Source organism: Scyliorhinus canicula, chromosome 20 (genome assembly GCF_902713615.1).
Source record: "Scyliorhinus canicula chromosome 20, sScyCan1.1, whole genome shotgun sequence".
Taxonomy (NCBI): Eukaryota; Metazoa; Chordata; class Chondrichthyes; order Carcharhiniformes; family Scyliorhinidae; genus Scyliorhinus; species Scyliorhinus canicula.
This window is the reverse complement of record NC_052165.1, coordinates 33,220,146-33,244,940: the sequence shown is the minus strand read 5'-3', so window position 1 is coordinate 33,244,940 and position 24,795 is coordinate 33,220,146. Positions and strand designations below refer to the sequence as shown.

General features: G+C 49.0%; 1 protein-coding gene across 1 annotated transcript in view; it reads left to right on the top strand.

Annotated features, from left to right (window-relative positions):
• The first annotated feature begins 16,110 nt into the window (after positions 1-16,110).
• ppm1h (protein phosphatase, Mg2+/Mn2+ dependent, 1H) overlaps positions 16,111-24,795 on the top strand; it is a 208,907-nt gene continuing 200,222 nt past the window's right edge. The window contains exon 1 of the mRNA XM_038780177.1: positions 16,111-16,475. Within this exon, the coding sequence (XP_038636105.1) occupies positions 16,243-16,475 (233 nt within the window). The 5' untranslated portion in view covers positions 16,111-16,242. The remainder of the gene's footprint in view (positions 16,476-24,795) is intronic.

The window sequence follows — 24,795 nt, the reverse complement described above, 5'->3', positions numbered from 1 at the left end:
TCTGACCCCATAGCCCACCACCTGGCCACCCCCTCACCACCCCCTTTAGCCCTAACAGCAGCCCCCCAGCCAGCAGCACAGATCCCGGAAGAATGCGGCAGCGCTGGACACTGTCCAGAGCCGGCACGCCAGGTTTCCAATCGCTGGGCAGCACAGTGGCACAGATGGTTAGCCCTGCTGCCTCACGGTACCGAGGTCCCAGGTTCGATCCTGGCTCTGGGTCACTGTCTATGTGGAGTTTGCAGATTCTCCTAGTGTTTGCGTGGGTTTCGCCCCCACAACCCAAAGATGTGCAGGCTAGGTGGATTGGCCACACTAAATTGCCCCTTACTTGGAAAGAAATGAATTGGGTACTCTAAATTTAAATAAAAAGGTTTCCAACTGCTGGGACAACACACGTGGCCTGCGCCATCGGGATCTCGGCCCATTGGGGGTGGAGCATCGCAGGTGGGCCGGCTGATTACGTGCCAACGACCTTGCGACTGTGCGTGGCGCGCATCCCAAGGATGCCGATTTGGAGGGGTAGGGGGTGGAGCATCACAACCGGGCATCAAACCGGTGCCTGCCCCGAATCCGACATCGGAAGCCATTCTCTGACCGATTGCTGATCCCAATTTTGGCGTCGGGCTACGGAGAATCCCGCCCAGTGTTTTTCAAACTTTTTTTCCGGTGGCCCATTTTTACCAACCGGCCAACCTTCGGACACATATCAGCCGACCATCACGGCCCATGCTGGTCGACGTTTGTAACCCACGCCGCCCAAACTTCATGACCCGCCATTTTCACTTACAATTAATGCGACAAGCGAGCCTGCTTGGTCCTCACAATCTCACTTGCTTTGTCATTCAGTGTTGCATTTCTCTATGGGTTGTTCATCAGAGGTCCTGGAGCTCACACCAGCACTGTGTGTCCAGTCCTCTTGTGGACTCTCCTGGACAGCTCACGCCACCACTGCTTTGACCTGCTGAGGATTCTCCTGAGCCACTCTCACCAGCAGGTTTAGTTCTGAGATCCTGGCCTGTTTGTGCCTCTGCCCCTCTCTTTCTTATCCCGCAATCAGGAACACCACAATGTGTGTCTCTGCGACCTTCCTGACACCCGCCCACGTCCCACCCGCGGGTTGCGACCCCGACTTTGAAAATGACTGATCTAGAAGGATAAGGGCAGCAGACACATGCGAACCCCACCACCTGCAGGTTCCCCTCCAAGCCACTCACCATCCTGACTTGGAAATATATCGCCGTTCCTTCAATGTCGCTGGGTCAAAGCCTAGAATTCCTCCTTAACAACACTTGTGCTGTAACGCACCACATGGCCTGCAGTGGTTCAAGACCACCTTCTCCAGGGGAATTAGGGATGGGCAATGAGTGACGGCCAAGCCAGCAAAGCCCACACCCTAACTTACCAAAGGAAGGATATACCTGCCTTGAAGGCGACACAACAAAGGTTCATGAGTTTGATTCTTGAGATGAGAGGGTCGTCCTATCGGGAGACGTTGAGTAGTTAGTGGCCAGTATTATCTGTACTTTTTTAAAAAAGAGGTGATTTCATTAAAATGTTGAGCCAATTGAGTGTATTTCAAACTGGGATTGATAGCTTACTGGACCCTCAGGACTTCAAGGGATATGGGGATTTTGAAGAGAGGTTAGACAAGGCTGGGCTTGTTTCCATTGGAGTTTAGAAGAGTGAAGGGTGACTTGATTGATACAAACAAGATCCTGAATGGTCTTGACAAGGTGGGTGTGGGAAGGATGTTTCCTTTTGTGGGTGAGTCCAGAACTAGGCAACACTGGTTTAAAATGAGGGGTCACCCTGATAGGGCAGAGATGAGGAGAATTCTTTTCTCTCAGAGGGTTGTGAGACTTTGGAACTCTGCCTCAGAAGGAGGTGGACGTCGGGGTCACTGAACATATTTATGGTGGAGGCAGATAGATTCTTGTTTGGCCAGAGAATCAAAGGTTGTCGGGGGTTAGATGGGAATGTGGAATTCGAAACACAAATAGATCATGATTTTGTTGAATGGCTGAGCAGGCTGGAGGGGCCAAATGGCCTATTTCTGCTCCTATTTTGTGTATTCATAATACTCCACTGGAGTTTGGCTCAGATCATGTGCTGAAGTTGGACCTGTCCCACAGTCAATCTTTCGACTCTGAGGGAGAGCAGGACCAGCACAAAATGGATTAACAAATCACTTCTCGATGCTAACAATCACTTTAACTGGTTATATTCTTTGGAGGGAAAGCCTCTTGTCAAGAAATGGTTTTCATTATTTGCCATTAAAAGACATTCATGGGTGTTAATCTTCAGCAAACAAACTCTGTTGGTAATTGAAGAGACAAATATCACTGAGTACACAGACTGCTCAAATGGTGTGGAAACCATTCCAGTGATTAAAACGCCCAAAGAAAAATATTCCAACATGCAAGTTTAAAAGTTCTGTTATAAAATGGCCAACAGCCTGGATTTTAAGCCTAACATAAAATTGAACACTTTCAATTAAGAATTGGACATTTTAAATTAAAACCACAGTCAGAAGCACATACAGGCCTGATGGAAAGTCAAACAGCCAAACTCTAATATACTGCACAGAGACAGACAGCGGGAGCAAGTCTGGGCATGTCCTGGACGATAATCAGCCCCATTCAAGTGGATCCATTTTTATGGATTGCCCAGATCAAGCCAGACTTTCTGGCACCTAGATCACCATATATTGGATAAGAGTTACATACAGACAATGTACCTGAGGATCAGCCTCTGGGGAAGTTCCTGGTGTCTTGCAGAGTTGTAACTGACAGCTCCATTTGGTGTTCCGACCCCCTCCCAGTAACCTTATTGACTGAGAGCCAGAGAAGCTTCTGGAAGGGCGCGAAAAGGGGGAATAAAAAAAGACATCCAGAGACTCTCCCCAGACATGACGCAGAGGCAGTGGAGAAGACTCAAAGGCAGACTCGAGGACAGAAGGAAGCAGAATGCGAGACTCACCTTTGCAGCTGAAGCCCCTGCGACAACCGAGATTCAGAGGATTGGACCCGCAGCTCGATCCAGCATCTGCACGGGTAGTACTAAGAATCTTCAGTATGGGGCGGCACAGTGGTTAGCACTGCTGCCTCAGTGCCGCGGACCCAGGTTCAATCCCGGCCCCTGGTCACTGCCCAGGTGGAGTTTGCATATTCTCCCCGTGTCTGCGCGGGTCTTGCCCCCACAACCCAAAACGATGTGCAGCATGGGTGAATTGGCTACGCTAAATTGCCCCTTCATTGGAAAAAAAGAATTGGGTACTCAAAATTTATTTTTTAAAAAGAATCTTCGGCATATTCCTGTTGGGATAATTTGGGGCGATAACTGTTTTATTGTGTTTGAAAATATACTTGGTTTGAATTGTTAACTTGTGTCTGTCCTTTGTTCATCTCGCAAATAAGCGCACCTGGTAAAGCATTTGAATATAAACTGGTCGAAGTGTCTGAATTTTACAGACAACAGTTCCTTCAGGTAGGAAAGCAGCAGTAAACTTATCTAACTTACCATTGGCAGAAGGTTAAATCCAATCCATTGGGCGGAATTCTCTGCTCCCCACGCCAGGTGGGAGAATCGCGGGGAGGGATGGGCGACTAAGGACATGCGCCCCTAGTGCCCCCCGTGATTCTCCCACCCCCCGCTCGAAAGAATCGCCGCTCGCCGTTTTTCACGCCGACCGGCGATCTCCGGCACGGATGGGCCGAGCGGCCTGCCGTTCTTGACTGGTTCACGACGGCAGCAACCACACCTGGTCGCTGCCGTCGTGAACATGGGCGCCAAAGTGCCGTTTGAAGCTTGTGGGGGGCGGAGGGGGGAGTGTGAGCACCACGGCCGCGCTCGGGAGGGGACTGGCCCGCGATCGGTGCCCACCGATCATCGGGCCGGCGTCTCAAAGCGACGCACTCTTTCCCCTCCGCTGCCCCACAAGATCAAGCCGCCACGTCTTGCGGGGAAGCGGAGGGGAAGACGGCAACCGCGCATGCGCGGGTTTGAGCCGTCAGCCATCGTGACATCAGCCGCACATCCGCAGGTTGGAGCCGGCCAACCAGCACATGCGTGGCTGATGTCACTTAGGCGCCACCAAGCGTCAAGGCCCGGTACCGAGATTTACGGAGCGCTGCTCCTAGCCCTCCGGGTGGGGGTGAATAAGGTGAGAGGAGCGGCCTCTGAGGCCATCGTGAAACTCGGCCGAGTTCACGACGGTCTTCCCGATTTATCGCGGGAGCGGAGAATTCCGCCCATTGTCTTGCTAAATCACTTTGTTAGTCTCACATAGAACAATTGACACCAGTTAATACAACAGCTCTTAATAACCATACTTTTATAATCAGGTGAGGAGAGATGGAATGGCTCCACTGACCGCAAGTTTTCCTTTTAAAAAAGGATACATCTGCTCTGGGCCGGGAATCACGTGGGCGAGAATTGATGCTGGTCCTGACAAACGTATATTTTTTGTTAATTTAGAGTACCCAATTTTTTTCTCCAATTAAGGGGCAATTTAGTGTGGCCAACCCACCTAACCTGCACATCTTGGGTTGTGGGGGTGAAACCCACGCAGACACGGGAAAAATTAGAAAACTCCACACAGACAGCGACCCAAGGGCCGGAATTCGAACCTGGGTCATCAGCACCATAGGAAGCAGTGCTAACCACTGCACCACCATGCTGCACTAACAAACGTGTATTTGACGCGATGGACCTCATGGTGGGCCAAGGGGGTAACTCTTTAAGAGAGTTGTCCCCAAAGTCCTTCGGAGGGCCACTCCCCCCGCCCCCACCAGATCCCCCAACTCCCTCCCCAATGCAAGACCTGCCAATGCACCGGCTGGCTCAGGTAGAGGAAGCAGCACCTGTCACTTCCACACACACACCCCAGCTGTCAGCATTGTTCCATTCATCTCCCTTCACTGTTGAATAACTTTGAAGTGGTCAGCTGTGATAAGGCAATGTTTATATGCTTTGATTGACAGCTCCTGGAGTTAAGTGCTGTTAGTTTCACAGCTGACCACTTCAAAATCACTAAACCCTGAAGTGAGATGAATGGAAAGTGTGTTTGGAGGCTGTCAATCAATATCAAAGAGAAATCAGAGAATCCCAATAGTGCCGAAGGACAGAACCTGAAAGAACACCTGATCGAGGCCCACTCCCCCGCCCTAACCCCTTAATCCTACCCAACCTGTACATCTTTGAACATTAAGCAGCAATATTATCATGGACAATCCACCCAACCTGCACATTTTTGGACTGTGGGATGAAACAAGAGCACCCAGAGGAAACCCATGCAGACAAGGAGACAAAGGGCAAACTTCACACAGTAACCCAAGACCGAAATTGAACCGGGTCCCTGGCGCTGTGAGGCAGCAGCGCTAACCACTGTGCCTCCCTGCTACCTATGAATGAATGGCTTGCAGATCACAGATCTGAGGGATTTTAAACCCAAATGACTGGTTTTCTCTTTCCAGGAATTGACAGGTGCAGTTTCCTCTGTCTGAGCCAGCAGGGGATTTTGTTTTATCGCTGTCTCTGATTGGACAGCTCTCTAGCTTCCAAACACGGGTCTCTCTTCTGGTAGGCTTCCTGGCAGGGGTCTCTTTTCTGGGGGATCTGTAGGGGGGGGGGGGGGGGGGGGGGTCTCTTTATTTAGGAGCTCTCAAAGAACAAAGAACAAAGAACATAGAAAAGTACAGCACTGGAACAGGCCCTTCGGCCCTCCAAGCCCGTGCCGACCATGTTGCTCGACTAAACTACAATCTTCTACACTTCCTGGGTCCGTATCCCTCTATTCCCATCCTATTCATGTATTTGTCAAGATGCCCCTTAAATGGCACTATCGTCCCTACTCCCACCACCTCCTCCGGCAGCGTGTTCTAGACACCCACTACCCTCTGTGTAAAAAACGCTCTCGGTGGGGTTCTCCTTATTAGGGGTCTCTGTGGGGGGTCTCTTTATTTGAAGGGTCTCTATTGGGGGGGGGGTCTCTTTACTTAGGTTTCTTTTTAATGGAGGGCTGGAGTGTTGGGCCACCCCCTACTGGGGGTGGGGGGGGGGGGGGGGGGGGATGGGGGGGGGGGGGGGGGGAGAGTGTTGACCCACCTGGGGTTCCTAGCTGCAGGACCTGGTTATCTGGCCACCTGGTCAATATGGATAATAGGATTCCCCAGGGAAACGCTCTCAATCCTCGCCATGCAAAAATTTGTATGGCTAAGGATCGGTAATCGCTTCCTGATTTGTCCTCCCAGTGTGAGCGCAAATCAGGTGCAATTCAGCTCCGGCGGGAGACGGTCTCCCAAATGGAGAATCCTGTCCAAGATTGTATTAAGTGCACTAACCCATTCTAAGAAAATTAACAAAAACCCTCCAACTTCCATTCAGCCATGCACTCAAATTCACACACACTAAAATAGATTAGAAGTGGGAGGACAGATTGTGGGATAATTAATGATGGAATGGTTCTATCCAGGCTGAGCTCGGTAGTTCTTTTGGTTCTAGTGTCAAGGCAGTTTAAAGATGGTAAGCAGATGATTTTTCTGTTCTTATGGAGACAGCAACTGCTGAGTTGGATTCTCGAACAAATCACTGCCTGCAGCACATGGGTAGTAAAAGGCAAGTGGAGAGGGGGAGAGACTCTCACAGAGATCTTCTATGCTATTCATTTCCAGACTGACTTACTTTTCTCTGGCCCTTGGAGTAAATTATTTGTGTTCTGTAGTTGTGTATTCATGGTATTTATAGTATTTCTTCACAAGCAGCCTTGCAGTGAAACAGGAGCCCTTGAAGACAGTGATTTTTCAAACTTTTTTCCATACCCATTTTGATCCTTCGGGACCCATGCGGGCCGACCTTTGTGACGCACGCCGGCCGATCTTCGCGCCCACGTTGGCTGACCTTAGCAACCCACACCGCCCGGCCTTTGCAACCTATGCTGCGTGAACTTCGCAACCCACCATTTCCGTTTACCTTTAATGCGACAGGTGAGCAGCTTGATTCTCACGATCTCACTTGCTTTGTTATTCAATGTTTCATTTATGCTAAGGACTTTAGCTGATGTTCTCACTGCATCCTTTGAAAAAAATCAAGAGATTTGTCCTCAAACTTGTTATGCTTAGTCTTTAAATGTCTTTGAAGTTTTGACAGTTTATCTTTCATTTGCCAGTACTTCCCTGCATATAATATACATGGGCTTTGTATCCTGATTTGCATTGGCACATTTAATAAAGCTATATCTCAAGAAATCACCTTTACACTGCTTTGTTCCCAAGTTGAGCTTCTTCTTAATGGGTTTTATATCAGAGGCCCTGGAGCTCACACCAGCACTGCTTTGTCCTGCCATGGACTCTCCTAAGATGCTCTCTCCAGAAGATTCAATTGTGAGATCCTGGCCTGTTTGTGTCTCTGGCCCGCTCTTTCTAATTATAAACTGATCCATCTTCAGTTCTTCACATACTCCTGTTACTTGCTTGCTGGCAGCTACAAAATGGAGGAATCTCTCCTCCGTGATTTGACGGCCAAAGCATGAATCGCATGACATCTGTATACGTGCTGGGCATGTGACCTACTCTCTGCCGCCGCTTCTGGTGGGAACACTCTGCAGATTTTAAAAAGAAATTTGGTCCAGTGACAGCACGCTATCACCAGGAAGAGACTGTACTGGGACAGCGAGCTGATGCCAGGAAATGGAGGTACTGGGACAGTGCGTTGATGTCAAGAGGTGGCAGCCTGCCCCTCTGGGCACTGGGTCTGTACACTGCCGGATCCGCCTGAGGGGGCATACACGTGGATGGCATTCTCTTTTTTTTTTAAACAGCACATGGAGTCCCATGAGTTTAATTTGTGAAGACTGATAACTTATAATACACCATTATACTGACACGATTGCAGAGGTTTCAAACATTCACACAGGTCTCGCATGCTGGTCCTTAAATTCCAGACTAGCATCACAGCCTGTTGTGTTAACATCTTCTAAATAAAGCTCTGTGTTTTGGTTGAACCTCCAAAGCCTGCAGACTCAATGTTGAATCCATCACAGTTGTCAGTTTCGATGACCACCTGATCAATACTTCCATTATTCACATAAATGATTCAAACTTAGGGGCCATTACTACACAATGGGAAATGGATGGTTGCTACTCATGCCTATTTATGATGAACTGCTTTCTCTACAATTGGTTACGTTTTGAATTTGGAGACACGGAGTCTGGGTGGTCACGGATTTTGAGTTTTGGTAAATCCAAGGACAATAGAAGGCGTGAATTTCACAGATAGATTTGTCTCAGTGTCACAAGTCGGCTTACATTAACACTGAAATGATGATGCCGTGAAAATCCTCTAGTCACCACACTCCGGTGCCTGTTCGGGTACACTGAGGGAGAATTCAGAATGTCCAATTCACCTAGCAAGCAGGTCTTTCAGGACTTGTGGGAGGAAACTGGAACACAGGGAGAACATGCAGACTCTGCACAGCCAGTGACCTCAGCAGGGAATTGAACCCCGGTCCCTGGTGCTGTGAAACAACAGTGCTAACCACTGTGCTACAAAATTAAGAGCTTTACTTTACAGAGACTTGAGATAATTCTGAGTTTGCAGAAATTACAAAAAGTCACCTGACCCTCAGTGGCCATCCTAAGAGCTTGCTGATTTCGTCCTTTTTAAAACTTAGTCAGTGGTTTTCTGCCAGTAAATCCATAAATGCATTTTTGGACAAGGTGTGACTTCATAACAATGCAAAAGAGGGCAGAAGGAAACTGAATGAGACATAATATTTTCAGTCAGAATTGCTTACTCTGGTAAGAATCTTGCAAATATGGGAATGTATTTTTGAAACCGTGGCATTTCTACTTGCGGGAGAGGGAATAAACATCTTTGCTCTCCTTACCGAAGGGAGGATATACTTGCCTCGGAGAAGGTGCAACAAAGATTCACTGGATTGATGCCTGGGACAAGAGGATTGTCCTCTGAGAGTGATTGAGTAGAATGTGTCAACAGTTTCTGGAGTTTAGAATAAGGCAGATAATCTCATTGAAATGAATGAAAATCTTTGAAGGATTAACGTGGTATGATTTAGAAAAGTTAAATAACATTGAGCACCACATAATTGTGATAAAACCATTCACCCAAAAAGGGGGCGAAATAAAAATATGGATTTCAATATCCAAAGTTTGAACAAATTTGATGATTCCCACCAAACTAATCTCTAATAGTCAAAGAACTGAAGTGCCAAGCTCTTCAGAGTAACGGAGGGAGACACTTCAACTTTTGATTCCTAGGTGGCTGATGGACTTAAACACATTTTCCCTCACATGCACCATACTAGCATAGTACAATAAACGAGAAGTCAACTTCTGCCTCTGACAACACACCAATAAAAATCTTCAAAGCCCCTCATAAACACAGACTCCTTTGTACAATAGTCAAGAGATACTTTACGTGTCTCTTTCAAAGAAAAATCTATTTCCAATTCAGTGCATGTGAGCTCATGACTACTACTTAACCATATTGCCCTCTTTATTTTCAGTTGTGACTCATTGTCCATTTCAGCACTGCCATAGCCAAAGAATCAGTGGGGGTTGAAGAATCCATTGATATGTAAGAGATGATTGCAAATTTTCAGCCATTTCTTCATACAGAAGTGTTGACAATCTGCTGCTGAGCGGTGATGAGACCTTTGACTGGGACTCCAAATGGTTGGTCAAATGGTACCTTGCACATGCAGTGGGTCCTGCATTGGCAGATGAGTTGGCAGGTCTTTTATATGATGTAGGTGATGGAAACATCAATTCACTAGACACGTGCTTTAAGATATGAACAGTGGTTTTAATCTACTTACAACAGAGCCAGCCTGTTCCGCATTGAACTCTCGATGAACTGAACGACTGGCTCTGAGCATTGGTATTTATACAGCAGTCCAGGGGGAGGAGTCGTGGGCGGAGCCAAGGGTGGAGCCCTGTACAAACTCCTAAGCATTCCCAGCGCTACTCCCCCTAGTGGTCGGGCAACGCAACTGCGCTTACAAATGCATGGTCCCATGTATATACAATACAGTGTGAATTACGGAGTTACATTCACCACATTAGGTGCCTGTCATTTGGCAGCCCTCTCAAGATCGCGGAGTGTTGCGAGGAGGTGTGCAATCTCTGCAGGCACAACAGACTCCGGCCTTGTTGTCTGATCAGAAAACATCTAGGGCCATGTTGTTGGGAGTCATTTGCATAACCTCACACGATTGATCAGGGCACAGTTGGCAGAGCAGATGGGTTCCAGGACAATGACTCAACTGCGCAAATCATACTTGTGAGCACAGGAGGGAAGCATAGCAGAAAGGCTATGTCGCAGTGAGACTGACAGAAAAGAAAGCACCTCAGAGGGAACAGTAGATTCTGGCCAGGAGGGCTGTCATAAGAGTGTCCGCTGCTGACCATATGATGGAGGAGGAGGAGGAGGAGGAGGAGGAGGGACTACAGGACACTGGGGCACCAAAGAAACTGTGATTGGGTTTGTGGTTCAAGAAGTTCATCTGTGGTTGATTTGCAAAATGCTATTAGAGGGATTCTCTAAATACCTTCATGGTATATCTCAGGAATCAGCCAGTCTGCCAATTAGACAAGGGGTGTTTAGTTTTCTGAAGTAGATCACCACTACACTATTACATTGCTGCATTGTCTGTGCGCAGCTGCATTTATTTTAATGGTACCTTAAATTCTGGATGTACATCCACAGTGCTGTTAAGGAGGGGATTCCAGGTTTTTGAACCAGTGCAGTTGGTCAGCTGTATATTTTTGCAATACTCAAATGGTAACTTGTAAAATCTATTGCAAATCTGGATTAGTATCAGGGGTTTTTATTACTCTGAGTCACCGTGTGCCCATTTTTTTCAGAATGCTTGAATGCGTTGGGCCATGAGGTATTTTTGGTATTATAACAACAAAATAAACATTGTGCATGAAACTATAAACATAGTGCAAAAGCCGTCTCCCTCCCTTACAAGTCCCACCTTTATTAACCCCTTACTCTAAGCTAAAATACCCTCCCCCTTCCGCTGATGATTAATTTTCCGCGCAGAAGTCGCCGAACGGTTGCCACCTTCGGGCGAACCCTAACAGTGACCTCCTCAAGGCAAACTTGATTTTCTCCAAACAGAGAAAGCTAACCATGTCCGACATCGGGGGCTTTGAGCCCCTCCAAGCTAATAGTATCCCTCTCCGGGCTACCAGGGAAGCAAAGGCCAGAACGTCTGCCTCTTTCTCCTCCTGGATACCCGGGCCTCTGACACCCCGAAAATCGCCAGCTCTGGACTCAGTGCCACCCTTGCATTTAACTCCGTGGACATGACATCTGCAAACCCCTGCCAAAATCCCCTAACCTTTGGACATGTCCAGAACATGTGGACTAGGGGATTTTCACAGTAACTTCATTGCACTGTTCTCATCCACTCTCATCCCTGCACCCCCCTCTCATTCCAGCTTACCCCACCCCCCTCATCTCCGCTTCCCCCACCCCTTCATCCCCGCTCCCCCCACCCATCTCATCTCCGCTCCCCCCACACCCTTATCACCGCTCCCCCAACCCCCCTCATCGCTCCCCCAACACCCCTCATCTCTGCTCCCCCACCCCCCTCATCTCTGTTCTCCCCACCCCCCTCATCACCGCTCCCTCCACCCCCTCATCTCCGCTCCCCCACCCTCATCATCTCTGCTCCCCCACCCCCTCATCCCCACTCCCCCATTCCCCTCATCCCCACCCCCTCATCTCCGCTCCTTCCATTCCCGTCATCTCTATATCCCCCACCCCCCCATCTCCGCTCCCTCCACCCCCTCCTCTCCGCTCCCCCCCACCCTCATCATCTCTGCTCCCCCACCCCCTCATCCACACTCCCCCATTCCCCTCATCCCCACCCCCTCATCTCCGCTCCTTCCATTCCCGTCATCTCTATATCCCCCACCCCCCCATCTCCGCTCCCTCCACCCCCTCATCTCCGCTCCCCCCACCCTCATCATCTCTGCTCCCCCACCCCCTCATCCCCACTCCCCCATTCCCCTCATCCCTACCCCCTCATCTCCGCTCCTTCCATTCCCGTCATCTCTATATCCCCCACCCCCCCATCTCTGCTCCCTCCACCCCCCACTCCCCTCATCTCTGTTCTCCCCCACCCCCTCATACCTGCTAACCCACCCTGCTACCCAACTCCTCATCCCCTATTCCCCCCTCAAACTTGCTGACCCACCCCCACCCCACCATCCCCTCCCCTATCAACCTCATCCCGTTCCCCTATACCCCCATCCTCTCCCCTATAACCCCCATCCTCACCCCTATAACCCCCATCCTCTCCCCTATAACCCCATCCTCTCCCCTATAACCTCATCCTCTCCCCTATAACCTATCCCCTCCCCTATAACCCCCATCCTCTCCCCTATAACCCCCATCCTCTCCCCTGTAACCCCATCCTCTCCCCTATAACCTCATCCTCTCCCCTAGAACCCCATCCTCTCCCCTATAACCCCATCCTCTCCCCTATAACATCCTCTCCCCTCTAACCCATCCCCTCCCCTATAACACCCATCCTCTCCCCTATAACCCCCATCCTCTCCCCTATAACCCCCATCCTCACCCCTATAACCTCCATCCTCTCCCCTATAACCCCATCCTTTCCCCTGTAACCCCATCCTCTCCCCTATAACCCCCATCCTCACCCCTATAACCCCCATCCTCTCCCCTATAACCCCATCCTCTCCCCTATAACCCCCACCTTCTCCCCTATAACCCCCATCCTCTCCCCTATAACCTCCATCCTCACCCCTATAACCCCCATTCTCACCCCTATAACCCCCATCCTCACCCCTATAACCCCCATTCTCACCCCTATAACCCCCATATTCTCCCCTATAACCCTCATCCTCTCCCCTATAACCCACATCCCCTCCCCTATAACCCCCATCTTCTCCCCTATAACCCCCATCCTCTCCCCTATAACCCCCATCCTCTCCCCTATAACATCCTCTCCCCTCTAACCCATCCCCTCCCCTATAACACCCATCCTCTCCCCTATAACCCCCATCCTCTCCCCTATAACCCCCATCCTCACCCCTATAACCTCCATCCTCTCCCCTATAACCCCATCCTTTCCCCTGTAACCCCATCCTCTCCCCTATAACCCCCATCCTCACCCCTATAACCCCCATCCTCTCCCCTATAACCCCATCCTCTCCCCTATAACCCCCACCTTCTCCCATATAACCCCCATCCTCTCCCCTATAACCCCCATCCTCACCCCTATAACCCCCATCCTCTCCCCTATAACCCCCATCCTCTCCCCTATAACATCCTCTCCCCTCTAACCCATCCCCTCCCCTATAACACCCATCCTCTCCCCTATAACCCACATCCCCTCCCCTATAACCCCCATCTTCTCCCCTATAACCCCCATCCTCTCCCCTATAACCCCCATCCTCTCCCCTATAACATCCTCTCCCCTCTAACCCATCCCCTCCCCTATAACACCCATCCTCTCCCCTATAACCCCATCCTCTCCCCTATAACCCCCACCTTCTCCCATATAACCCCCATCCTCTCCCCTATAACCCTCATCCTCACCCCTATAACCCCCATTCTCACCCCTATAACCCCCATCCTCACCCCTATAACCCCCATTCTCACCCCTATAACCCCCATATTCTCCCCTATAACCCTCATCCTCTCCCCTATAACCCACATCCCCTCCCCTATAACCCCCATCTTCTCCCCTATAACCCCCATCCTCTCCCCTATAACCCCATCCTCTCCCCTATAACCCCTATCCTCCCCTATAACCCCAATCCTCTCCCCTATAACCCCCATCCTCTCCCCTATAACCCCATCCTCTCCCCTATAACCCCCATCCTCACCCCTATAACCCCATCCTCTCCTCTATCCCCCATCCTCTCCCCTATAACCCCCACCTTCTCCCATATAACCCCCATCCTCTCCCCTATAACCCCCATCCTCACCCCTATAACCCCCATTCTCACCCCTATAACCCCCATCCTCACCCCTATAACCCCCATTCTCACCCCTATAACCCCCATATTCTCCCCTATAACCCTCATCCTCTCCCCTATAACCCACATCCCCTCCCCTATAACCCCCATCTTCTCCCCTATAACCCCCATCCTCTCCCCTATAACCCCCATCCTCTCCCCTATAACATCCTCTCCCCTCTAACCCATCCCCTCCCCTATAACACCCATCCTCTCCCCTATAACCCCCATCCTCTCCCCTATAACCCCCATCCTCACCCCTATAACCTCCATCCTCTCCCCTATAACCCCATCCTTTCCCCTGTAACCCCATCCTCTCCCCTATAACCCCCATCCTCACCCCTATAACCCCCATCCTCTCCCCTATAACCCCCATCCTCTCCCCTATAACCCCCATCCTCCCCTATAACCCCAATCCTCTCCCCTATAACCCCCATCCTCTCCCCTATAACCCCATCCTCTCCCCTATAACCCCCATCCTCACCCCTATAACCCCCATTCTCACCCCTATAACGCCCATATTCTCCCCTATAACCCTCATCCTCTCCCCTATAACCCACATCCCCTCCCCTATAACCCCCATCTTCTCCCCTATAACCCCCATCCTCTCCCCTATAACCCCCATCCTCTCCCCTATAACCCCCATCCTCCCCTATAACCCCAATCCTCTCCCCTATAACCCCCATCCTCTCCCCTATAACCCCATCCTCTCCCCTATAACCCCCATCCTCACCCCTATAACCCCATCCTCTCCTCTATCCCCCCATCCTCTCCCCTATAACCCCATCCTCTTCCCTATAACCCCATCCTCTCCCCTATAACCCTAATCCTTTCCCCTATAACCCTAATCCTTTTCCCTATAACCCCCATCATGTCCCCTATAACCCCCATCCTCTCCCCTATAACCCCCATCCTCTCCCCTATAACCCCCATCCTCTCCCCTATAACCCCCATCCTTTCCCCTATAAACCCCATCTTCTCCCCTATAACCTCATCCTCTCCCCTATAACCCCCATCCTCTCCCCTATAACCCCCATCCTCGCCGCTATAACCCCCATCCTCTCCCCTATAACCCCATCCTTGCCCCTATAACCCCCATCCTCTCCCCTATAACCCCCATCCTCTCCCCTATAACCCCCATCCTCTCCGCTATAACCACATCCTCTTCCCTATAACCCCCATCCTCCCCTATAACCCCCATCCTCTCCCCTATACCCCCCATCCTCTCCCCTATAACCCCATCCTCTCCCCTATAACCCCCATCCTCTCCCCTATAACCCCCATCCTCTCCCCTATAACCCCCATCCTCTCCCCTATAACCACAAACCTCTCCCCTATAACCCATCTTCTCCCTTATAACCCCATCCTCTCCCCTGTAATCCATCTTCTCCCCTATAACCCCCATCCTCTCCCCTATAACCCCATCCTCTCACCTATAACCCCCATCTCCCCTATAATCCCTATCTTCTCCCCTATTACCCCATCCTCTCCCCTATACCCCCATCCTCTCCCCTATAACCCCATCCTCTCCCCTATAACCCCATCCTCTCCCCTATAACCCCATCCTCTCCCCTATAACCCTCATCCTCTCTCCTATAACCCCAAACCTCTCCCCTGTAACCCATTTTCTCCCCTATAACCCCATCCTCTCCCCATAACCCCATCTTCTCCCCTATAACCCCCATCTCCCCTATAATCCCCATCTTCTCCCCTATAACCCCATCCTCTCCCCTATACCCCCATTCTCTCCCCTATACCCCTATCCTCTCCCCTATAACCCCCATCCTCTCCCCTATAACCCCCATCCTCTCCCTCAACAACCCCCATTCGCCTCTCATCAAACCCCATCCCTCCTCATCAATCCCCCTCATCAACCCTCCATCCCCCTCATCAGCATCCCCACCATTCATTCTATAACCATCCTCACCCATTCCCACCCCTATCCCTCTCCCGAGTTGCTGATCCATCCGACTCCCTGACTCCAATAAAGCGCAACCTCCATCACATGACAGCCGAGCATCATGGCTTTATTTCCGCGTTCACTCGCCCTGCCAGTCTAAATCCTTCTGCCGGCTTCTCCGCAGTTGGGGCAGGGAGGGGGAGGTCAGTTTTCTGCGTGCGTGACGGAGAGAGAGAGAGAGGGAGGGGGAAATAAGCCGAGAGAGAGAGAGAGAGAAGCCGTGGCGAGTTGGAGACGTGCCTGAGACCAGCAGCGATTAATATGCTCTCCCGGGTGAAATCTGCTGTGGCCAATTTCATGGGAGGCATCATGGCTGGAAACGCCAGTGCTGAACATGTCAATGGGACCGAGTTACCGATGAAATTCCCATATAGCAGGCCGGAATTCCTGGGACTATCTCAGGATGAGATCGAGTGCTCTGCGGATCACATCGCCAGACCCATCTTAACATTGAGAGAGAGCAAGAGGCTGCCCTGGGGCACTGGCTATGCTGAGTAAGTAGACGGAGCTGCTCAATTTCCAACCATCATGTTAAATACACTTCATTCTGACTCCCTTTAGCAAAAACCTATCGCGGTTAAAACAAATACACGCAAAACGAATATACATCTTGCACCAGAGCCGGTGGGCTTCATTTTTACAGCTAGTGTAGAGTTGTCTCTGATGATTTATTGATCCCACAGACCCCACGCACTTGTAATGTGGCGATGGATCCGGAACGCAGTTTAATTTACTGATGGGATTTAATGCAGGTTTCTGAATATATAACCACTCCTGTTTGCCTCAAATCGGATCAGAGCAATTAATTTGCAGTTGATAGCCCCTTAACCAACCCCCTCCTTTCATTGTGCATTAAATTCCTTCATATTACTGTAGATGTATACTGCCCAGACATATACAATTGGGAGGGATGGACGGGTTTTAGTGACTGTTTATTTTTACCCTGTGTACAGTAAGTGGGGACACAGAGAAAAGGGGAAAGTGACCGGCAGCTACCCTGTTTAAATGGCGTGTGACGTGACTGTTGAGAGCCACACGTTAAACAGGGTGTCAGGTTGCAAACTCGCATCCTGGTTCGAACGCTGCCTGTTTAAAGGTGACGTATGTGCTAGGGAGGAAACCTCTTTGCCGACATTTAAAGCTGGCTTGCCTGCTGTGCAGGTCAACGTCCGTGGCAAAGTTGCTTTTGCTACAGCACTGCCCCTTTAAGGAATCGGTGTGGGTGAAATGTCTACATGCAGACTGTTGTGCAGATAGCATAGCACGAAGCAGCAACTTTCACTGGAGCTTTGGGATAGATCACTGCTCCCCACTCCCCCTCCCAATCCAAATGCAAGCCCGAATATTCTTAATCATATTTTGCATGAAGCGAATGAACTGCTTCAACCATGTTCCCCCACACACAATCCTTATAGTGATGCCACTTAGCCATAATTCAAAACTGCATTGTAAAACAGGGTTGCATTCCAAACTATGAATTGAATAGATTGGGGGGGGGGGGGGGGGGGGGGGAGGGGTCAGCTGGTGCAGTGCAGTGGTTTACTCATGTGCAGATCATTGTGTGGTACAACATTGGCACTGCTGCTGTTGATTTTGGCCCTGCTGCTCAGGAAGATGCTGCGTCTTGCTCCAGAATTCACTGTGCAGGGCACTGTGGTGTGGTGGTCATGTTACTGGGCGAGCAATGCAAAAGTGTGGGCTGGAGATTAGAAATCCAATCAAAATGCTGGGATTTCTCAAGTAAAAGCAGATGCAGGTGATCTGAGCTCAAGGCAGAAAGTGCTGGAACAGTGGGTCTGTGGCAGCATCTGTGGAGAGAGAAACTGAGTTAAAGTTTCGAGTTCAATATGGTTCTGCATTGGAACTTCCACAACCTTCTGTTTTCATCGCTGGGAATTCTCAGCAGGTCAGGCAGCATCTGTGGAGCGAGGAAGAGAAATTATTAAATTGTCACTTTCAGACCTTTCCCCAGAATTTCTCTGGGTGTTGTTAGGTAGATGGTAATTCCAGGATTTTGACCCTCTGAATTGGAAGTGTTAAAAAGGTAACCAGTTTTAAGCAGGTATAGATGAGGGGAGGAGAGGAAAAAATAAAAGGGCAAGGGGCTTGATTCTCCGATTTCTCCAGCCATGTATTTCTCGGGTGGCAGAAGGCAGCTCGCCATTCACTGGTGTCCCACCGCTGTCAATGGGATTTTCCATTGAAGACACCCCAATGCCGCCGGGAGACCCAGAGAATCGCGCCGAGGTCTGTTAGAGGATGGAAGGCAGGCAAATTAAAGGACAAAGTGAGATAGTGCAAGGCAGAAGAGATGAAGAAACAATGGGTCTTGAGGAGGTGTAAATGGCAACAGCATAATCAGTACCAGCACCTGCTGTGTGAAATGAAAAATGGTGGTTATGATCTGAAATTGTCTATCTTAATGGCTGAGGCACCACATGAGAACTTTACATCTATCTTCCCAAATCACAACGTTATCACTGCAGAAACAGCATGCAATTAGGAAGGCGGATGGGATATGGAATAATTGCAAGGAAAATAGACTCTTAAGGGTAAAGAAGCCTTGCGGTAATCATCGAGGGGTTTAGGTTGATTGCACCTTGATACTGTACAGTTTTTTGGTCTCCCTAGCTAAAAAGGAATATACTTTGTTTGGGGTGGGGATGTGGTGGGGGCTACAACAAATGTTCATAAGGTTGATTCCTGGGATGAGAGGGTTGGCTTGAGGAAAGATTGAGTAGTTAATGGTCTATATTCTCTGGAGTGTACAAAAATGAGAGGAGATCGCAATGAAACCTCATATAGGGCTTAACTGGGTAGATGCTGAGAGATTGGAAAGTCTTGAACTAGGTGGCATAGATCCATGATAAGTGGTGTACTATTTTAAAATGAGATGAGCACTTTCTTCTCTCAAGGGGTTGTAATGCTTTGCTATCCTTTACCTGAGAGGCCTGGGGTGGTCAGTATATTCAGTGTTGAGATCAACCAGATTTTTGGGAATCAGGGAAAATGGGGATCAGGCAGGAAAGTAATGTTGATGTAGGATATGATCTTGGTGAATAATGGAACATGCTTGATGGGCCGTATGGTCTGCTCCTTTTTCTTATCTTAAGAGAGAAGGATGCAGCCAATATTAGCAGTAATGGTACTGGATAGACTACAATGGATAAAGGAGCTACATATATTGTAGCTAAAGTAAAAGTCAAGCCAAAATTCTTCTGTAAACACAAATGATGAACCCAATTATCCTGTAGCCAAAGGAAGGACGAGGTTGCTTCAGAACCAAAGCGGCAATCCTCATTAGGAGGCAGTAGGCATGGCCGAGGTAGTAAATGAGTACCTGTCTTCACTCGAGAAGTGGATGTGCTGAATGTGGCAATTTAGGAGGTGGTAGTGTGATATTGCACAGATTAAATTAGATAAAATGGATATACTTAAAGGTTCTAAGTCCTCAAAAGTATAGAAGTCACTCAATGGGATATATCCTAGTTTATTGGGGGGAAGTAAGAGTGGAAATTGTAGAGGCTCTGGCCACAATCTTTCATGTGTATTGGGGTGGTACCAAGAGGATTAGAAGGCAGTAAGTATTACAGTCCTGTCTTTTTAAAAACGGGGAGAGAGATAAACCCAGCCACTAGGCCGATCAACCTTTAACGTCAGTGGTGTGGATTGGATTGGATTTGTTTATTGTCACGTGTACCGAGGTACAGTGAAAAGTATTTTTCTGGAAACGTTAAATTAATAATCTGGACGGAATTAATTAGCATTTAGTAAAACATGGTCTAATAGAATGGCAGTCGACATGGGATTTGTTAAAAACAACTAATATTTGATTAACTTGATCGAGTTCTTTGGAAGTAATGGAGAGAATTGTGTGGTTGGTGGCATATATGTGGATTTTAGGGCAGCACAATGGTACAGTGGTTAGCATTGCTGCCTCACGCCTCCGAGGTCCCAGGTTCGATCCCAGCTCTGGGTCACTGTCCATGTGGAGTTTGCACAGTCTCCCCGTGTCTGCGTGGGTATCACCCCCACAACCCAAAGATGTGCAGGGTAGGTGGATTGGCCACACTAAATTCTGCCTTAATTGGAAAAGAAAAGAATTGGACACTCTAAATTTATAAAACAAACGTATGTGTGGATTTTTCAGAGGGATTTGACAAATCCTCACATCATGGACTTTGATTTTGCGCTGACAGGCCACTGGACCATGGACACATTGACTAGAATGGCACCAGGGGTGAGAGACCAGGTGAAGCTGGGGTTGTTCTCCTTGGAGCACAGAAGGTTAAGTGAAGATTTGATAGAAGTGCTCAAAAGCATGAATGATTTTCATGGAATCAATGAGGTGAAGTAGAGGCGGAAAGGTGGGTAACCTGGGCAGCATGGTGGCACAGTGGTTATCACTGCTGCCTCACAGCGCCAAGGACCTGGGTTCGATCCCAGCCCCAGGTCGCTGTGCAAACTCCACACGAACATTTTCCCCATGTCTGCGTGGGTATCACCCCCACAACCCAAAGATGTGCAGGGTAGGTGGATTGGCCTTGCTAAATTACTCCTTAACTGGATAAAAAAGAATTGGGTGCTCTAAATTTATATTTAAAAAAAGTAAACAAAAAAAAGAAAAGTAGGTAACCAGATGATTCTGATTTAAGGTGATCGACAAAAGAACTCGAAGGCACACAAATGTTTCAGTTGTGATCTGGAATTCACTGCCTGAAAATTGATTCAAGAGCAACGTTTAAAAGAGAATTGGATAAATACTTGTAGGAAAAACAATTACAGGGCAATGGGGAAAGAGCAGGTTGACTTTACCCAAATATGGCCCTCACTAGATAAAAGGAAGAATCAAATATGGCACCAAATGGGCAGCATGGTAGCACAGTGATTAGCACTGCGGCTTCACAGCGCCAGGGTCCCAGGTTCGATTCCCTGCTGGGTCACTGTCTGTGCGGAGTCTGAACGTTCTCCCCGTGTCTGCGTGGGTTTCCTCCAGGTGCTCCGGTTTCCTCCCACAGTCCAAAGATGTGCCAGTTAGGTGGATTGGCCATGCTAAATTGCCCTTGGTATCCAAAAAGGTAAGGAGGGGTTATTGGGTTGGGGGCTAGGGTGGAAGTGAGGGCTTAAGTGGGTCGGTGCAGACTCGATGGGCCGAATGGCCTCCTTCTGCACTGTATGTTCTATGTTCTAAAATGTGTGGGCGTCTCATTATTGCTTACATTTGATAAATCAGATGGAGAATATTGCTGATAGTTTCACACAATAAATGGTTCACGTGGTATGTATGATGCAATTCAGGAACATCATCTCAAGAGCAGCACGAGAAGCTTTCTTTAAATCTGCAATTCATTTAATAAAATGCTAGAGTAATTACTTTGTGTGTGTATCTTTCATTCAGTTGGAGCATGGACTATAGGTACATCATTGAGGATTGCTGTCGATAAAAGCTATATTGTTATTAATACTTGGAGAACTGAATGAAATGTTTCTGGGACACCTTGCATTCTTTTAGTGTAACATTGCTGATCAAAGTGTCTTGTGGGTTTCTTTCCATCATCCTGCTACTAATGTCTTCATTTTTTTTTTAATGCAGAGAAACAACAACTTACTTTTATAGAATGCCTTTTATGTAGTAAAGTGTCTCAAGGCACCTCATGGGAGCATTATCCAAAGAAGAAGACATTAGGGACGGTGACCAAACTCTGAGGCAAGGAATTCAGGTGCACAGTAGGCCAGAGTGGGAGGAACGCAGAGTTCTCCAAGAGAATGAGTTGCCATGTTGGGACTTTCTGGCAGCCTTATACCTCACATTCCATACTACCTCACCTCAGAAGAACAGGCAATTGTAAAGGAAACTGGAGCAAAGCATTTATAATTTCTTCAAACAGTAATCCTTTCAAAGTTAGATAAAGCCTGAATTTTAAAAACAACAATGCAGGAGATTATATGTCTTTCTGGCCCGCTCGACAGTAATTCAAAACTATCAAATATCAAAGTGACTTGCGATATCATCAGAAAAGGTTTGTGGTTATACCTGGGAGAATTCAGTTTGATCGCTGCTGTTTATTTTTAAACAAGTCTCCAAGTAACAAAGGCCACTGATTTAATGGTGTATTTAGGCCATTTTCGAAAAGACTTTGCTCAGAATGCCTTGAGCATTTGTAAACAAGACGCAGCCAAGACATAACAAAGGGTTTAAGTAGTGGTATTCCTGAAGCCATCGTTCACCGTTTTCCCAACTTGCTATGGTTCATCAGAAGAACAGGAATAGGGTGGCACGTAGCACTGTAGCTTACGGCACTAAGGACTCGGGTTCGAATCCTGGCCCTGGGTCACTTGTCCGCGTGGAGTTTGCACATTCTCCCCGTGTTTGCATGGGTTTCACCCCTACAACCCAAAGATGTGCAAGTTAGGTGGATTGGCCATGCTAAATTGCCCCTTAATTGGAAGAAAAAAATTGGGTACTCCAAATTTATATAAAAAAACAACAGGAATTAATAATGAGCTGTTCCGATTGAACCAGCCCAAGCAATAAAATATCCATTAAAGAAGCTTTCAAAAGTTGCTCTGTTCATTCTTCCAAAATGACGACAAAGTCAGATAGGCTGTGGTAGGTGAGACAAATAGTCCAAATGCATTTAGACACGAGCTACATGAGCACATAAGGGAAGAATTAATTAATGTTTGCCGAAGGGGAAAAAAATACCTTGTCTGTTGGATTAAAGAATCCCTACAGTGCTGAAGGAGGCCATTCAGCCAATCGAGTCTGCAAAGACTCTCTGAAAGACACTCTCATTTTCCCCCGCCTATCCCCATAACCCCAACTAACTGTCCCATCCCTGGACACTATTGAGCAATCCACCCAATCTTCGCATCTTTGGACTGTGGGAGGAAACCGGAGCACCCGGAGGAAACCCACGCAGACACGGGGAGAAAGTGCAAACTCCACAGTCACTCGAGGCCGGAATTGAACCAGGGTCCATGGTGCTGTGATGCAGCAATGCTAACCAAACTTTTTCTAATGAGAAGATCTTTTCTGCAGTTTGACTGTTTTCTCCAGGTTTCCTGAGCTATGGGGCTGGATTCTCCCCTACCCGGCGTGACGGAGGGTGCCGGCGTAGGGGAGTGGCGCCAACCACTCAGGGGTCGCGCCTCCCCAAAGGTGGGGAATTCTCCCCACCTTTGGGGGCCAGCCCCGCGCCGGAGCAGTTTGCACCAGAAGACTGGCGCAAACACCCGGCGCAGTCGGAAGCGGGGCTGGCCGAAAGGCTTTCGGCGGTCGGCGCATGCGCCGGCAGTGACGTCAGCGGCAGCTGGCCGCTGACGTCACTGCCGGCGCATGCGCGATGCGGGGTTCTCCTCCGCGTCCGCCATGGCGGAGGCCGTGGCGGCGCGGAAGGAGAAAGAGTGCCCCCATGGCACTGCCCCGCGGAGTGAGCGGGGGGCCCCGATCGCGGGCCAGGCCTCCGTGGGGGCACCCCCCCGGGTCCGATCGCCCCCCGCCCCCCCAGGACCCCGGGGGCCTGCTCGCGCCGCTGAGCCCGCCGTTCCAGAGGTGGTTTAAACCTCGGCGGCGGGAGAAGGCCTCCCAGTGGCGGGACTTCGGCCCATCCGGGCCGGAGATTTGAGGTAAGTTTAAAAAAAAATGAAATCCCGCCGGCGCCAGCTGTTTTCACAGGCTGCCGGCGGGATTTGCACAACGCCGGTTTATGACCGGCGGGAGAATTCAAAAACCTGCGGGAGCGGAAATAACGCCGCTTCCCGCCAATTCTCCGACCCTGCGTGGGGTCGGAGAATTTCGCCCATGGAGTTGAGTTATATGTGAGTAAAGTTTTAATACACCACAATAGGCTGGTAGTCATTTATGTGGATGAATAGTCAAAAGACGTAGAAGGAGGAGACAATTCAGCTCACTATGGTTCTGCTGTCCAATTCACCCCATTTTCCTGCTCCTTCCCAATAGCATTTATAGCTACTTGAAAAGGAAGATTTTGCAAAGTCCTTTTTTAAAAAGTTAGCTGCTACTGAATCAGCTCCCATCATGTTTTCAGGCAGTGAGTGCCTCAGTGAATGAATCCTAGATCCATCATAACTCATGGTGCAGTTACTTCTCCTCCACTCTCCTCTGGTTCTTTTGCTAATTGCCTTCAATCTGTGTCCTTTGGTTAACCAATCCTTCTGTATCGAGGAAACTGTTTTTCCCTGTTTTCTTGATCCAAACTCTTTCATAGTTTTGAACACATTAAAGCTCACCTACTCTTCTGTGCTCTAAGGACAACAAATCTAGCTTCTCTTGACTCTCTACATAATTGAAGTGCTTCATCCCTGGGATAATCTCAGTGTCTTCACTCCGCACCTGGGAAATCCTCCTTAAAATGCGGTGCCGACAGAATGAACACATTACTCACTCCACATGAGCCAATAACTGGTGATTTATAAAACTTTAGCAAAACTTGCATTTGTGCTCTAGTTATAAGGTGGTTAGCACTGCTGCCTCATAGTGCCAGAGGCCCGGGTTCAATTCCAGCCTTGGGTGACTGTGTGGAGTTTGCACGTTGTCCTCGTGTCTGCATGAGTTTCCTCTGGGTGCTCTGGTTTCCTCCCATAGTCTAAAGATATGCAGGTTAGGTGGACTGGCAATGCTGAATTGCCCCTTTTGGTGTCCAATGGTTAGGTAGGGTTGTGGGGCCTAGGTAGGGTTCTCTTTCAGAGGGCTGGTGCAGACTCGATGGGTTGAATGGCCTCCTTCTTCACTGTCGCCATTCTGAGATGTCTCCCTCCATAACCTTATCATGTTGTGCTGCCAGCTTCAAA